Source organism: Cicer arietinum, chromosome 5, assembly GCF_000331145.2.
Source record: "Cicer arietinum cultivar CDC Frontier isolate Library 1 chromosome 5, Cicar.CDCFrontier_v2.0, whole genome shotgun sequence".
Classification (NCBI taxonomy): domain Eukaryota; kingdom Viridiplantae; phylum Streptophyta; class Magnoliopsida; order Fabales; family Fabaceae; genus Cicer; species Cicer arietinum.
Genome location: NC_021164.2, coordinates 59,544,776 through 59,563,030, shown reverse-complemented (window position 1 = coordinate 59,563,030; position 18,255 = coordinate 59,544,776). Strand labels below are relative to the sequence as shown.

Here is an 18,255-nt window from a genome sequence, read left to right as displayed (position 1 = left end):
ATTATTATAATAATTATTAAAAGTTATATAATATTATTAACTTAATTATTTTTATTATTTATAATAATATTTTGTATTTTTTAATGTTATAATTATTTTTAAAATTTTTAATAATAATAAATATAATATACCCAATAATAAATAACAAAATTTAACAAAAAAAAAATACAAGCTAGTAGGAGGTCACATCCCCAGGATGCGACCATCTAGTGACGTTGAAATTTTTTTGCTTCAGGAGGTCGCATCAGCAACTGGGGCTAACAAGTAGGATATTTTGGTATTATTTTTCAAAAGTGGGGCAATCTGATATGAAAATTAAAAAAAAAAAATTTGTATCAAAAACCCGTAAATTTACGCTTTTTTATATTTTCGTCAATTCTCAATTGATCATCTCAATATTTTTTAACAGTCTCTAACAACATGAACGATTTTAAAATAAAATTGAACTTATAAAATTGAATATAAAAAAAAATTATAAAAACGAAAAAAAAAAAAAAAAACCGCTAACTTTCCTAGATCAAAACATATATTTTTAAGCTGAAAAAAAACATAGTGCACAATTGCATCAAAGTTATGCCACAAGCCCACACTTATATCTGCTAACATTAACCTTAGTGCATTGTTCATGAGCATCAAACAAGCTAAGGAGCATTTGAATATCAAGTAGTATTCCAAGCACCCTCTTCACTGACCAAAACTTTATGGAAAATACTTATATGTCCCTCTAATTTTGTCCGTCTGTCTCTTAATACATTATTAAAAACTAAGATCCAATAAAAATAAACAAACATAAGAGATTATAAGATATGAATATATATCAAAATTTATATGTAAAATTAATTTAAAAAACTAAGTTGGATCTAGAAGCTCATCATACCATTTCCTCTCTCAATGCTTGGACTAGCAACCCAAAATTTGTTTAATAATTATAAGATCAAGTAAGTGGTTGAATAAATCAATCTTCACCCCCCCAATACCATTTGAAAATATTTATAGACAATTCAATTTATTTTTTTTAATGAAAAAGTTCCATGGATACTATGTCACATTGTCACTCAAAACAAACCCCTCGTTCCCTCAAGGAAGCCTTCAATTATATTATGGTCATCACTGTCCCCCATTGCACCCCTTAAGAATATTTCTTGGAACTCTTAAACTGCAAAAAATAAGTTGCAATTATTCAATTCCCGCCTTATTTTAGAGGAAAAACATATTAAAACATGTATTACATAGTTTTAAATTATAAAAGGAAAAACCTTAGTGCATAATTTTGACCTATCAATAAAAAATTAGTTTTAGTCATTTTACTTCAAATTTGGAAGAGATAAAATTTGATCTTAAAAATATGGTATAACCGTTTGTTTGCAATAATTAACATGGGATTAAAAGTGTGGTTTTTTTGGAGGCGGATTAAAAGTTTGTTAAAGAGAACTTGTAAAGTAATTTTTACTTATAAAATAAATAAATTTATGTTTTCATACTTTTTTTGTATGATGTTCTCATGTTTTTTAAACTTGCAAAACAAGGGAACCCATTTTCCTTTTGTGTCACGTTTTTTCTTCTTTTTAATTGTTCCATTTATCTTTTATTTTACAGATGAAAATAATTCATTTCAATTTTCATTTAAGAAGTTGAAGAAGTCAAAGCCCAATAAATCACAAGAACTCAAAGCCCAAAAAAATATGGTCACAAAATCTGAAAATCCTGAACCAGTCCAAAGACCGGTTGTAAGCATCTTCTCAACAAATCTACAATTCTGCTTGTGTGCAAGTATTATTTTTACTAGTGTATAACAAATTATGCTTCCTCCAACATTTCATTTCCTAAAACTTATAGTCATCATTATTAGTGTGAAATGCAATTTTTTTTTTTTAATCCTCAAATATCCAAAGGAATGAGACCTTGTAAATATTTAGTTATGTTTTTTCTTTTGTCAGTCATTGAATTTATTTTTTTATATCAAAAAATTATAATAGACAACATAAAAAAACAATTTTTTTTTTTGGTTTTTAAAATAACGTCATTTTTTAGGTTCACTTCGAAATATGTAATTATCTTCAAGATATTAAATATCATGAATAACTCTTAAAATAAATTATTAATCTAACTTTAATTCTTCAAAAATTTAATATGTAATTATCTTCGAGATATTACATATCATAAATAACTCTTAAAATAAATTATTAATCTAACTTTAATTCTTCAAAAATTTAATCAAGGTGATAGTAATAAAAATATGCATATAGTGGTAAGATCATTGAAATAAAAATAAGTGGTTAATTTCTCCATGCATTATTGAATGATATATTTTTTTAGAACAATGGCGATTGTCGTAATTTTAAATACGTAAAATTGAAATTTGTAAAAATAATATAAATTTTAACAAATAAATAAACGTGTATTGAAAATATTGTATTGTAAATTATATTATAATTATTTATTTATCTTCGATGATGACTTATAATTTATTGAATCATTCTAAGTTCTATAAATGCATAAATTCTTTTCAAATTCTATAATTCTTATATACAAGAGATGCTTGGGCGAATATAGGATTGAAGGATCATAAATTCTTTTCAAATTAATATTGTTCTATATGATTTGCAGACATAAAAAAATACAAATAAATATCTTAAAGTAACTCAATACAATTTATAGTTTGATTTTAACTTATTTGCTAAAATTTATCTAATGACTTATAATTGTTGAAATAAAATTTTACCATTAAAATTAGAAGAATTATTACATTTTTACAAATTTCAAAATATTTACGACATATTTTTAATTTATTATTAAAGAATGATATAATCTTTAAATTAAAATATACTCATATATAATATATTATATAACTCAAATATTCTATTAAGTGGAACATTCATTAATTTTTTTATTTAGATATGATTTTAATTATATATATTTTTATATTTTAATATCTATTTATCATATTTAATATTATTAAAAGAAAACAAAATTTGTTTTTAAAAAATTGGGGTCACGTCGATTGCCTGCCTCCACCGCCCTGAGGGCCACTTTGCGATAACGTAGATGGTAGATCTAGCTTTTCAAATATGGTGGGTATCGCGATAGAGTGGTCATGGACGTAGAACGGTAGAAGCAACGTTGATTTGGACTCAGAATAACATGTAGTAGGCTGCTATTTTCTATTTTATTTTTAAAAACTCTAGAGAATAACATATATTCAACATGCCATGTGTCATTCGTTAGTTTGTGAAAAATTTTCATTTTTTTTTTCTGTCTTAAACATATATTGTATTCTATCTTGATTAACTTTCACCTATTATTCAACTTTTTTCTATTTTATTTAAGTTTAATTGAAATTTTAATCATTTTATTGTTTATTGATTCATAAAATTGGTAATTTTATTTTAAAAATTGATATTTTTTGTTATTTTTTTGAATTTTTTTATTTAACAGAGGATGACGTGAGATGTTTTAACTAATATGACATTTGTGAAATGATTAACATTCATAAAATTTAAATAAAACATATTAAAAATTTAGCTTTCAACTTTATATTTTTTTTATATTTTTAATTTAATTAATGATATATAAATAATTATTGTATTTATATGATTTTATATAATAAAATTATATATAACGTCATTAAAAATATGTCAAATCTATATTTTTTTAATTCAAAAATTTGAGAGAAAAATCAAAACTGTCAATTTTTAAAATAAAAAACAATTTTCGTAAACTGATAATAATAGAAGATCAGATACTATAATTAAACTTTTTTTTATTATGAAAATAACATTTAATGAATGTCTTACTATTTTGTTATTTAGGTGATGCGGATAGTAGAATGAGAACTTGCCACTTCCGGTAATTGTTACAAGCTGCCACCTCTTTATTAATCCACCTCTTTATTAATTGAGATGATTTACGATCAATTTTATTGTTAAAATATATTTTTTAGTTTAAATTAGTAATATCATGTATATTTATTTTTTCTATATTTTTTTAAATTTTTATCGTCTTAATACGATATCGTTTATTTTATTTGTTGTTTTGGTGTAATATTATTTTAATTTATCGTCTTGTCTTAATGTTGATTTGATCCTGCTTTACATATTTGTTTTGATTATATGCAGATGCGATCAATTACGTTATGTCTTTAAAAATACAAATTAAAAAACATGAGTATTTTCAGAGTCATAGATTTAGTCATATTTTTGTAACTTTATTTTATTTGTATTAGTTTGGTCGTTTTATGTTATTAATTTAAATGCTGCAATTTGTAATTTTATTTACAAATTCATTTTTTTTAATTTTAAGGATTTTTAATTATTCTCAACTAATATATTATAGCAATTTGAAATGGATGAATATCAATTATTTTAAGTAAAAAAAACTTGATAAACTTTAAAATATTTTTCAGAAAAAATGAATCTTACACCGTTAGAATAACTAACAAATCAAGTGCTTATGTTTTATGTTAATTGCCATGTAATTTACTCAACGACATATGTCCATTAAACTTATCTTTTAAAATTCACGAACTTTTTTATGAAAAAACTTAGTTTTAAAAATCTAATCTAATTCATCCTAAAAATAAATATTCCGTTTTAATACGACTAAATTCTGTCAATTTATTTTAGGAAATTAAATTCAAAAAATTATTTTTTAAAATAAAAAATCGTAGAAAAATAAAAATATATTTAAAAGTAAATATTTGTTCAACGAAATAATTTTTCTCAAGAAATAAGAAACGTAACAATATAAGAAATAAAAAAAAATTACAATTTTCGCTGTCTCACTTTTTGGTTTGGTTTCTTCCTCTTTTTCCATTTGCAGTATTTGGGTTTAGACTTGGTTGGTCGTCAACAGAGTCTATCTCTAATCTCTCTATACTCTTCATTCATTCTCTTACGATTCTTCTTTATTTCATTTTTCTTTCAAGACAGTGAATTGGTCAATTCGTTTTCTTTCAATTCGTCGGAAATGGCCGATCAGTTAGCTAGGGCTGAGGAATTCGAGAAGAAAGCTGAAAAGAAGCTCAGCGGTTGGGGCTTATTCGGCTCTAAATACGAAGACGCTGCTGATCTCTTCGATAAAGCTGCAAATTCCTTCAAGCTTGCTAAATCATGTATTTTTCTCTTTTCATTTTCCTTTTTTTTTATTCCATTTCGTTAATTGATTAAATGTAAAATTAACTGAAATTGTTGCTAAATCATGTACTTAATGTTCTTTTAATGATCGGTGAGTGTTGATTTTAGGTGTCCGATTCCCGATTTGAAATGCGGAATCACTGTTTGTTTCTTCCCCAATCTATTGAAATATAAATTTATTCTGATTTTACTGGAAAAAGTTGTTGACCTAATTTATTTTTGATCGATTAGTTGCGACAAAACAGAGTTTTGGAATTTTGTGAGACACAACGGAATTGTTATGGTTTAAATTTTCCGATGAAAGAAGTGGATACTGTATATTCTTAATGTGATTTTTTATTTTCGTTGTGATTTTTTTGTTAGTCGTCTAATTGAGTAATCATACTCTTACCTGTATTTTGGTTGCATACTTTCAATTTGGTGACCGATCACTTTAATTTGTTATGGAAGTGAGTAATTTTGTAATCAAGGACGGAATAGTTGTTTGTTGTTGTGATTCGATGTATATGTCATTATAGGGGACAAAGCGGGATCAACCTACCTAAAGTTGGCGAATTGTCATTTAAAGGTAACGAATAGGATTAAGTTTTTGGCATGTGATATTTCCTTCTGTATTTCTTTTAAGCCTGGAAATGACGTTGCAGTCTTCTGTTTGTAGTTGGAAAGCAAGCATGAGGCTTCACAGGCTTACGTTGATGCTGCACATTGCTATAAAAAGACCAATATAAATGGTATGTATAAGTCGTTATTAATGTGTGCTCTAGTATTCTTTTATGGTTGCTATTGCTGTTAATTTATTTTGAACCTGCTACCGCATTGAAATCTTACACAATGAAACATTTGTGTGATATAAAAGTTAGGGTTAAAATAGATATTAGTCCCTACACTAATTTAGTTTTCTATTCATCAAAAGTAAATGTTTCCTATTTTGCATAAAGGATTGGTTCATGTAGTTTAACTTAGTAGCCTGATGGGCCAACATCTTAAGGCTATGAAACTATACAGATCTTAAGCAAATGCATTCTTTTTGCATAATCATGTGATATAAGATACTCTTTGTTGTCAATTGTTGATCGTAGGAAATAGCGGTTTGTTAAAATTCTGCTATGTATTAGTGCTTTAGTGCATCTATAATCTCTATTTGACAACATTTTGTACTAAATAGCGTATTGTTGAACAATAGTGATTTATTCAGATTCTGCTACGCTGTAAAGATATAGTGTTGCTATGGCTGCCATTTAACAACACTAAAGAAATCCTTCTGTTATCTCATTGATTGAGCTATCCATATGTATAAATCAATTACTGACTTCATATATACTTTGAACAACCTTTAACTAGGGTTTTGTTTCATTCTTATATCTAGACTTGTTAACGTCAGTTATTGAAAATAATTTGTGCAAGTTATTGACATTTGAGTTCCATCTGATCCGATTGGTTTCTTTTATAGATTTCTGTTTTATTTCCATATTTTGATTTGTTGTTTGCTGGCTATTGGTTGATTGAAATTCGCTAGCATGTAGCTTAGTTTGAATAAACTAGAAATCAGTCTAGCATGTGTTAGCATTACCATCACTTACATAGTGTGAAAAATGATAACATATCTAATGTTTTATGTTCCTTTTTCTCTTTTGTGATACAGAGGCTATATCTTGCTTAGACCATGCAGTGAATCTTTTGTGTGATATTGGTCGACTCTCTATGGCTGCCAGATATTTGAAGGTATACCTGTGCATCTTTAGATTTTTTCGTTTCAGTATAATAATTTTAAATTCAAGGCTCATGGCGTCTCCTCTTGTGGGTTGACATTTTGGTATGCACTCTCACACATATCCCTACTTCTGGGCATTGATTATGTGATTCATCACATTGAATTGGAATCTTCATGAACATATCATAGCTGGGTTTTACTATTATATGCAGGAAATTGCAGAGTTGTATGAATCCGAACAGAATATTGAGCAGGGTGTTGTTTACTATGAAAAATCAGCCGATTTTTATCAAAATGAAGAGGTGACAACTTCTGCAAACCAGTGCAAGCAGAAAGTGGCCCAATTTGCTGCTCAGCTGGAACAGTAAGATTTTATACTTTCTGCATATTTTATCTTTTAATAATTTCTTCAAGATGGATCTCTTTGTCGTTTTGTCAATAATTTTTTCTGAGAATTTTGTTTTTGACTTTCTTTTTCCTCAGTACATTTCTCCATCCCACTATCCATCCCAGATTTACATTCTTGCAGGTCATTGCTGATTGTTTGGATTTAGAAATTTAGTAATAATGTTTATAATCTTATTAGAAGTCTAGCCTGTTTCTTTCTACAATTCATATTATGTTGACTTGTGTGCATGGTGTTAACAAAAGTTTCTCCATGCTGCCTTTGGTCTCTGACATATCTTAGGGTGTGTGATGTGCTCTAGTAAGTGCAGGAACACATAGAGAAATGCAGAGTTTATTTTTTTTAAATGGAAGGGACTTTATCATGGCCTCCACTTTATGTTGAAATGAATATTAACTGTTCCTTTTTTTATCATAACTCTTCAGTTATCAGAAGTCAATTGAGATTTATGAAGAGATCGCACGCCAATCGCTAAACAATAACTTGCTGAAGTATGGAGTTAAGGGCCATCTTCTTAATGCTGGCATTTGCCAACTTTGCAAAGGGGATGTTGTTGCCATAAACAATGCATTAGAGAAATATCAGGTTTATTAATTTTCAACACTACACATCCTTGAGGTTCTAAACATCTTACTAGTTGCTCAATTCTCTGTGTATGTATTTGTTTTGCAGGAATTAGATCCAACATTTTCAGGAACGCGTGAATATAGATTATTGGCGGTAGGTTACTATTATTGAATTGAATATTAGATAGTATTATTTTTCTTATGACCAGGAGAATTGGATCAAAATATGTAGATTTTTTGGTTGCTTGCATGCACTGTCACATAATGTTGTATTTAACTCTGGTATTTATTTGAACATTGGGATTATTTTGTTTACAGTTTACTCATATGTTTTGCATATGAAATTTGAAATACTGACATTTTTTTTGGGTGGATAGGATATTGCTTCTGCAGTTGATGAAGAAGATGTTGCAAAGTTTACTGATGTTGTCAAGGAATTTGATAGCATGACCCCTCTGGTAAGCTTCAAAAATGTAAATTTAGCATCAACGTTTCCTATATTGTTTATATGTAACAGAAAAATTCTCAAATGTAGTTTTTATCCTCACTTTACAATAACAGAATAAACAACCTGTCACAACTGAATCCCCCCATTTTACAGCAATTAGATGGAAATATTTTCATTAGCTTACACTTGCTTGGATTTTTACACTGAATTAAGTTCTGTTTGACTGCCTAGTGAATAATTTGCATGATCTGTTGCTTAGTCAACATGCATTATTTGTTTGAGTTCAAGCAGTTTGTTTGGAATGTATAATGGGCAGTAAAAAGTCATCAAAATTGGTGAAAATTGACCCATGTCAGCATGGTTATGCTTAGGAACATATGTTGTTTTTTGTCCTATGAAACCTTTCAGCTTCATAGTTAAAAGAGATGCTCTAGAGTGACAGTTCACTTTAGAGGAGCTAGATTTGAAGTTCTGACGTTATTCTCATATCTCAGCTGATGTTTTCAGTTGCCTGATGATGCAAAACTCCCTTTATGGCTGTTTTAGGTAAGGGTTGGATTGATTGTAGGTCTATCGTAGGTAGTCTTTGTATTTGCTTGTTGTTGATTCCATGCAATGAACTCACAACTTTCTATTTACACAACTCCAACTCCAACTCCAACTATTGCACCAAGACACTCTGTTCTTTAATGTGTGAAAAGAAAATCAAGGAAATGTATAATTTGTTTCTTCTATCGGTGTTACAAATGCTGTGTGACTAGATGGTCCTGGGTTCAAGCAGTAGAATCAAATTCTTGTAAATGCAAGGTAAGACTACCTACAATAAACTCACAATGGATCCGACCCTTCCTGGGGCTTGCTATGGCAGCAACTTTGTAGCACCAGTTTTCCCTTTCTACTTTTATCAGTGTTGCATTACACGTTCTGATATTTCTGGTGTTTTTAGGAGTGTTCATGAGGTTTATGGCTCCATAGATAGGAGGTTGTGTGTTCTTGACTCATGCTCCTGGTTCTTTTCCTGTAATAAACAAAAATTGCTTGAAATATTAAATTACTAATAGATTATTGCTTCTGAGATACGAGATAGTGTGCTGACTTAAATTTTTTCTTCTGGCATGGTTAATTGGGGCTGATTTGTTCCTTTTTCTTGCATTCCAACAAGTAGTTCTAGTGTCAGTAGTTCATCAACCTTACCTGCTTGCTTGTGCAGGATTCTTGGAAGACAACACTTCTTTTGAGGGTGAAGGAAAAGCTGAAAGCCAAGGAGCTGGAGGAGGATGATCTCACATAAATTGCAATTTAGCATTCTAATGGTTGAACTTAATATTTGATGATTTTCTTTGTTCTATGCTTGTATGTCCTGTTGTTCCCCCCTACACATGTATTTCATAGAGTGTACTTATTTTGGTTTCAAACTGAATCGGTCGGACTGAATTCAAGGAGTGAGTTTCAATGAGGTTGCTTGAGTATGAATGAAACTACTATGATTTCTTGTTTACAGTGGTTATGGGAACCCGGTTGTAGTTTGATACACATTGTTTTTTCTTCTTTAGATTATATGCAGATAATTTATAAAAACCAAAAAAGTTGAACAATCACAATTTTATTTACTTTGAGTCGTGAATGCAAGGAGAAGCGGTCCAACACGTTATGAGTTGTAAAGTAAAATTATTATGCGAGGTTTTTTTAAAATTAATAAATAAATTATTAATATTTTTATTTAAAATTAGTCTTTTGCATTTTTTTTGAGGTAAAATTATTTATCAAATTATTGTAATCGATTTTATTTAACAATAATTCTTTAATCGATAATAAAACTAATCTATTTAATCTTTTTTGTGACATCGTTGATTTTAAATAAGATTTAATTAATTTGAGTTTTGAAAAACTTCTTTATGGTAAAGCGACAGATACATGAATTGTTGATATTATTCTATAAATAATATATGTATTTGGAAAAGAATCTAACCTTCTTATATAATTAAGTATCTCAATTACTAATAAATTTAGTCCATCAATAACTGAGTTGTCTTTATGTTTTAAAGAACGTTTAAGTTGTCTTTATATTTTAAAGAACGTTTAAGGTTAATGTAATTTTTTTTTTAATTTTTCATTATCCAATGATTTTAGTTTCTTAATATTAAATAGAAAACTAAAAATATTTGCATACAATTTAAAAATTACCTATAATTTGTCTTTTTGTGTATAATTAAAGAGTTTTTATAATATATTACCTATAAAAATTAAAATAAAAAAGTATTTTTAGGTGAGACCTAACGCAAGGGTTGTACGAATGTCTGTCTACCTTGGGCCGGTTCTGATGCAAGGAATCAACACATTAGAACATAGGATAAATCCAACTCTGAATTGTAATTTGGTTTCAGAACTTAAGTTTTATAGTTAGAGATTTTATGTGTAAATTTTTTTTCAATAACACACATCCTTTTTTTTAATGCCCAGACCCCTTATTTTTTTTTTAAATAAAATACTTAAAATGTTCTTGCCTATTTATAACATTATTAATTCTTACGTAAACTCAATTTATGTGTATTTACGTGAGTTCAATTCACGTACGTTGTAGGTGTACGTCAATTGAGTTCACGTACGTGTACTTGTATTCACATGTGAATTCTTATTAAGAATTCTTATTCTGAAACTCCATTGAATACAAAGTCAGTCTAAGGGTAAAACTATTAAAGCAAACGTCTCGAAGATTCATCTTTAGAAAAATCCATATCACTAAGTTTCACAAACTACTTTTTTCTACCAATAAATCTTTCAACATTGTATCAATGAGAAATTATTAGTTGTTTTGATAAATTTATCTATATTCCTTTTGCGATTCAATACAAATTTCTGCTCTTTTATTTTTATTTCTTTGTTTTTGTAATTTTGAATAGTATAATTCATATTTTCAAGTTAATATTTATATATTAGATTATTTATTAAATTAATATAATTAATATTGTATAACATTTTTTTTACACTTGATAATAATGTATATTGATTTTAATATTTGTCGAGATAATGTTAAAGTTATATAAGATTTTATCGATTTTAGTTTTAAGAATATTAGAATGTAAGTTCTCTTTATTAAATAGAAAAAAAATTGAGAATTCTTTATTAACTAAAAAACTGTCTTTTTAGGGAGGCACTTGCCTTACCCTTGAGTTGGCTCTAGTATTCAATGAAGTTGAAGAATTGACAGTCAATATGTGAATATAGTTGAATTCACATCCAATACATAAATACATTTCACGTATGTATGATATCAGTTACGTAAATGACACATACGTAAATTGAGTCTACGCAATACACAAAAATTAAATTTACGTAAACGTTCACGTAAGTGTTCGTAAATTTATTTAACGTAACGATTAAAAATGTAATAAGTAGACGAGAATTTTAATATTTCGTTTTTATAAAATAACAAAATTGTTTTTTTTTAATTATTTTTACTGTTTTCGTGGGAAACTTCTAAAATAGTAGAGAAAGTGAAAAGAACGTGGCTTATTTTGTCCATTTTTTCCCTTCCATTCTCCGACAAATCGAGGTGGGTTTCCTTTCGGACTTCGTTTTGTGAATATAAAGTAGTACTTTTATCAATATAAAGTTTTACCCTTTAATTTAAGAGGGGTGCTATTTATCACGAAAAACAAATGACGAATAAATCACCAGGTCAAATTAACCAATAAGCACCCCCACCGCTAACCATACAAGGTGTAGTTACTCTATTATTTAGATTGGTTTTAAATCTGCCATATAAGTTGTGATGTGTTCGGAACGCAAATTATTTGTGACTCACAACATTTAGCTTAACTTAATTAACCTACTATTTGTGTTCGAATTGATTTGTGATCCATCTCGTCAGAAATAACATCTCAAGACTCAATATTCCACGCTTGAGCATCTTTGAGAACATATTTTTTTTCGTCTATCCTAATTCTAACAAGCAGAAAGAAACACGAGCGGACATTAGGACACTATTCATTGATGATGCAAACATTACATTATCAAGAAAAATCATGTACCAATATAAATACTACCTCACTTACAAAGTAATGTCATATCAATCTACCAGTTTGACCATCATTCGATCAACTTATTTTATTTTATAGAAAAGTAATAATATTTATTAATTAATAATAATACATAAGACACCGTTATTATAAAGAGAAAAAAGAAAAAGTTGTAAACCCAATCAATTAAGAGAAGAAAAAAAAGAGTTGTAACCCAATCAATTATTATGTGTAATGATTCATTATTTCAAAGCTTCATTTCGTAAATCATAAATGAAAAAAGAAAAAGTTGTAACCCAATCAATTATTATGTGTAATGATTCATTAATTCAAAACTTCATTTAGTAAAATAATAAATGAATTGGTAATACACTTTATTTATTATTCTAATTACGCGAAGAGGTACGTGGCACATGATGGTCATGCATGGAAATAAAGAGAGAATTTCGAAAAGAGAAAAATTCTCCAAAATGCTTTTCCACCCACAATCCCACATTTTCAATCCTTTGTTCACTTTTTCCTTTTTCTCCCTTTTACCAGCAATCATATTTGAAACGTCAAAGAACAAATCTTAATCCATCTCTCTCTCTCTCTATCCTTAATTGTATCGCCAAATATTGGCGTCATGTTTTCCCCCTTTGCATTAGTACTTAGAACAACACTTCAGAATCAAATCCAATCATTTTTGTGAGGTAATCAATTCCATCCAAATGCCTTCCATATTATGAGTCGGTTAATGGGTATTTCTCACTCACTTTACTATTCTCAAAATCCTATATCTTCAGCATTTTTTAATCAATAAAATAACCTTATGCCTTGAAATTTTGATGTTATTGTTTCCTCTTATGAGCACAGTTTTATTTCCTGGTTTTTTATTTTTAGTGTTGGTTTCTATTGTTCTCTGAGAAATTGTGATGTTCCATAATATTATGTTTTGTTTTTCAGTTAGCTGATTTTAGAAATTGTTTATATTTTAGTAATATTATGTTTATAGTATGCGGTGAGTTCTACGCACCGTGAGCCGGTACTTAAAAAATCACCGGAAATATTTTAGTAACCGTCAGATGATAGAAATAATAACTCATAACTCTTCTCGTCTTATCCATAAAGACGTGACCTGATTAGTATCGATTCAATACGAGATACATATTTATGTTCTCTTATTTTTATCGCACTTGGATTATTTAAGTCATTATCTTAGTGATGAAAATGACCATTAACATTTATTTGAGACGAAGAAGTATGTGGTCGTTGAAGTCTTAAACATTTTTCATGTATTAGTCCATGGTGTACAAGGTCCATATTAGAATTCGCCTATGTTTATAATAATCTGTTTAACATATCTCAAGTGATTATTTCTGTCTTGATTTTTAATTTGCTTAGAACTTGGATACTTTTTCGTCACGTTGGAAACTTGTTATGTTATTATAGATTTGAAATCTTAGTACAAATCGATCTGTTTATGTCTTTGCAGTAATCCTTCTATACCTATACCATTGGTGATATGGTTTTGATTCTGATTGTGAAATCTCAAACTTCAATATCACAATGATTCCAGTTGATAATGGCATTACAAATCCCGAAGATGAAATTCAAGAATGTAATGGGACTCAAGTGAAGGAGTTTTCTTCTATAGATATTTCAACTTCAACAAAATCATCTCCAGGCACTGAAAATCCTAGCAGAAAGTTCCTCAATTTTGGTTCTGCGCCTGCCAAATTCAAGCATCTCACTACAGTCAAAGACCAGGTTTCACAGTCTGTTCCTTCTCCGCTTTCCAATAGCCTAAAAGTGCGTTTCAATGCTATGTTCGCTCAGAAACTTGAATGGAGTTCAATCAAGAAAATGTGCCAGGAATGGATCAGAAACCCAATGAACATGGCCCTTTTTGCGTGGATAATCTGTGTCGCTGTTTCGGGCGCCATTCTGTTCTTTGTCATGACAGGAATGCTGAATGGTGTGCTAAAAACTAAGTCAGAGAGGCACACATGGTTTGAAATCAATAACCAAATATTAAATGCACTCTTTACACTGATGTGTTTGTATCAACATCCAAAGAGGTTCTATCATCTTGTTCTATTGTGCAGATGGAGACCAAATGACATTTCTAGACTTAGAATGATTTACTGCAAAAATGGAACTTATAAGCCTAATGAATGGACACATATGATGGTAGTAGTTATTCTTCTTCATTTAAATTGTTTTGCTCAATATGCACTTTGTGGTCTAAATTTGGGATATAAAAGGTCTCAGAGACCTGCTGTTGGAGTTGGAATTACTATTTCCTTTTCAATTGCTGCACCTGCAATAGCTGGTTTGTACACTATTCTTAGTCCACTTGGGAAGGACTATGATTGTGAGATTGATGAAGAATCACAAGTTCAAATTACTTCTTCTCATGAAAGGAAAGAGCATGTTAGAGAGAAACCATTGGAGAAAAAATATGCATTTGCATCCAAAGATCAACAAGGGGTTATAGAGAATAAACCAAATTGGAGTGGAGGAATACTTGACATATGGAAAGATATTTCATTAGCTTATCTCTCACTTTTCTGCACTTTTTGTGTGTTTGGGTGGAATATGGAGAGACTTGGTTTTGGGAACATGTATGTTCATATAGCTACTTTTATGCTGTTTTGTATGGCTCCTTTTTGGATTTTTGTATTGGCTTCGGTTAACATTGATGATGACAGTGTTAGACAGGGTCTTGTAGCTGTTGGAATCATTCTTTGTTTTTGTGGTTTACTTTATGGTGGGTTTTGGAGGATTCAAATGAGAAAGAGGTTCAATTTGCCTAACTATGAATTCTGTTTTGGAAAGTCATCAGTTTCTGATTGCACACTTTGGTTATGCTGTTGTTGGTGCTCTCTTGCTCAAGAAGCTAGGACTGCAAACAGTTATGATCTTGTGGAAGATAAGTTATTGTGCATGAAAGAAATTGATACTAGGGAAGATGTAGAGTCAACCAAATCTTCTTCTTCTAATACTGTTAGTTCAAGCAATGCCTTAAAGGGGTGTGGTAGTCCTGATAATAGGTCTCTATTTAGTGTAAAAGAAGAACATTTTGAGAGAGGTAAAGATGGAACAATGATTCCTCCAACTCCAACATTAATACAAAAAGATGCTCCTTAGTTAGTCCTTGAAAGGAAAGGAGAGAATTTATTATTATTTTGTATATCAACATTGTTTGAGACGATCCCTTAAATTTTTAGTAGTGCATTAAGTATATATGAAATCATAGTTTTGCTCTTAAGTCTCTTATACTAATCTGTGTGTGTAAACCAAGATATCCACGTGCAAATGCAAAGATTAAAGATAATTGAGATCAATTTAAGGAGTTGATTTCTCCTAACATATGTTTTCCATATGCATTGATTAGGGATCAGACCAGCGATCAAATGGGTAAAAGATGCTATGCATCTATCACTTGTGTCATTGTAGTGAGTTTAACAATTTTAACGTCTGTTCCTTCTACTGAAACTCTTTTTGAGAGTTAGAGAATATTAATGGTTGTGACCAGTGAATGTAACTTGCCTTTTATCAGACAGAGAAGTGTGAAAATGTTTTCATTCAATTTTGTAATATTTATTCATAAGTGATTTTCATTAGTTCTTTCTAGTCCTTCCCACTAGTACTTAAGCCCTCAAGTAATGATTTAACCTTATAATAAGAAGGGCTAAGTGTGACATTATTTATGTAATGTACCATACAATTACTGTCTTGGTTTCTTTATGTATCCCTGTTGCTATCCTTGAATCAGCATCCCTGAAAGTTTCTTGGGCATCGGTACAAACATTGGATGGTGTACCATGTACGAGAGTGCTTTAGATTTACATTAAGTATTTCTTTTTGGGTGGCTATTATTTAAGGACAATTCTAACATCTCTACTATATACCAGTTTTAACAAATATTTAAAGTTTCAATTATCTTAGACATCGTCGTATTTTAGAAGTAGACGTTAATAGTTATTTTTATTTTTATGATTAAGATATTGATTTAAATGATGCCGATTTGAATAAAATAAAGAAAAACAAATATGTATCGTGTATTAAAACGATATAAATTATATTACAATTTTATTCATAAAGATAAACAGAATTTATGAACTATTACTTCAGAAAAATATGGTCGATCATCGTTAAAATATTCGATTTTTTTTAAATACCGATCTATGATAGATCACTAACAAAAGTGGTGCCCATAAGAACTAACTTTGTTTAAGAATTTAATATCTATGAACTGTATATAAAATAATTTTATACTTTCATTCAATAAAAAACTATTATAATGTCATGTTATATAATAAATTTTAAAATATTTGTGATTTGAAATACAATATCCTTGTTGGATTTAAATGTAAAGCTATTTTACAGTCACAACAGATTTGCTATTGTCTTTTATTTAAAGGTGACTTTCATATTAGGAATATCTCATGTGATTTGTTATTCGTGATATTTAAAAATGTTTCAAACTTTGACACTGCTCTTCACAGATAGAAGTTCATAGTATGATCTGTTCTCATAATTAATATACCAATTCAATTGCAATCAGTTCAATAAAAATAAGAAAAACAAATATTAGTATTTTAATATCTCATAATTCAAACTATATCATATTTTTTTGTTGAATCAATATCAATTAAGTCAATATTACAATTGTAAAAATGTAGAAGACTCTAAACTTCTACTTAAAGGTGACTATGTTGATTGTCGTCGAAATTTTGAACGATATTTATACATGTCAATAATTGTCTGATCCAAAGTAAAAATCTAAATACGAAAAAATAAACACAATAATATATACTCATAATAAAGTTAAAAAAACAATTAATTATTTTTAATGATAGTTAAACCCACAGAGAAATCCACTGTCTACTTTTTTTATTATCTCTCTAAATGAAATATAAATGAAGAAAAAGAAAACATATTATGAGGTAAATTTCTAAAATATATTTAAAATTATTTAATAGTTATATTAATGTAGCAAAATCAAATAACTTAATGTATTATTTGGTAAGTGGTTGTGATGTTTGAATTTAATGCATCTATTAGCTATCAATCAATGCATTTGTTAAGTTACCAAATGTTACAAATTTTTCAAGAGTTATTTTTTTCCACTAATTTGTATGAGTTTCTTTCTAAATAAAGGTACTTTAGAAGCAGGAATAAGAATATGATATTCTTGTTTACATAGTCAAATTTATGTCAAAAATATGTCTAAGTCATTTCTTCTTTTCTCAAGTGCACGAGAGCAAATGAAGAAACTTTATTTTGTAAACTAGTAGATTTGATGTGAATGTGCAATTCACTTCAACAATTTCAAAGTATCTTAAAAAGGATTCGTTAGTTAATCCGTTTACATCTGATATACATATATTGGTGAAGGTGGATCAAACCTAAAGCTTAATGGGATACATACACTTTAAAATTTATTTGTGCAATCTTCGTTATCATCAATTTCATCATGCTTTTGTTCAAGATTTGCAGTATACCTCTAACAAAAGATCTAACAATCTTTAGGTTGCAGTTATAAATAAACTAGATAATAGAAACTTGAACTTAAAGATTGTTGGATTTTTTGTTGAGGTATGCTGCAAATCTTAGACAAAAAAAGATGAAATTGACGACGATGAAAATTGTACAAATAAATTTCAATGCGTGTATTACACTAATCTGTAAGTTCAATTTCTATTATTTGCTTTTGTGACTAATTAACGACTGCATTATTTAAGGAGATGTACATTCACATGTTTATGACCATAGTGACATGATGTATTATTATGCTATGTAATTATTTACGTGGGATATTCTATTTATGCATGATTTAATGGGTTGAAATTGAAATTTAAAAGGGATTAATTTTATTGCATGATTTAACCGGTGCTGATGCATGATTTATTTTCGGTATTATTATCAAATGTCACAATTTAAGTGTGGGGTTTTTGAAATGGTTTGCGGGCAAATTTACCTTTG

At 28.8% G+C, this 18,255-nt stretch overlaps 2 protein-coding genes across 4 annotated transcripts; both read left to right on the top strand.

The window, feature by feature from the left end:
• Positions 1–4,769: 4,769 nt before the first annotated feature.
• Positions 4,770–9,761, top strand: LOC101514692 (alpha-soluble NSF attachment protein). Of its 2 annotated transcripts, none has more exons than XM_004500481.4 (9): positions 4,770–5,110; positions 5,651–5,700; positions 5,791–5,863; positions 6,775–6,854; positions 7,056–7,207; positions 7,675–7,834; positions 7,922–7,969; positions 8,193–8,273; positions 9,474–9,761. In XM_004500481.4, the coding sequence occupies exons 1-9, from the start codon at positions 4,966–4,968 to the stop codon at positions 9,552–9,554; spliced, it is 870 nt and encodes a 289-aa protein (XP_004500538.1). In that variant the 5' UTR covers positions 4,770–4,965; the 3' UTR covers positions 9,555–9,761. The 2 variants fall into 2 exon arrangements, with proteins under 2 accessions (XP_004500538.1, XP_027190676.1); XM_027334875.2 differs by lacking the exon at positions 9,474–9,761 and adding an exon at positions 8,758–8,793 and having other exon boundaries at positions 4,781–5,110.
• Positions 9,762–12,745: 2,984 nt separating this feature from the next.
• Positions 12,746–15,535, top strand: LOC101513933 (uncharacterized). 2 transcript variants are annotated; one of them, XM_004500478.4, is made up of 2 exons: positions 12,746–12,974; positions 13,757–15,535. In XM_004500478.4, the coding sequence occupies exon 2, from the start codon at positions 13,831–13,833 to the stop codon at positions 15,412–15,414; it is 1,584 nt and encodes a 527-aa protein (XP_004500535.1). In that variant the 5' UTR covers positions 12,746–12,974; positions 13,757–13,830; the 3' UTR covers positions 15,415–15,535. The 2 variants fall into 2 exon arrangements, with proteins under 2 accessions (XP_004500535.1, XP_004500536.1); XM_004500479.4 differs by having other exon boundaries at positions 12,746–13,022.
• The last annotated feature ends 2,720 nt before the right edge of the window (positions 15,536–18,255 follow it).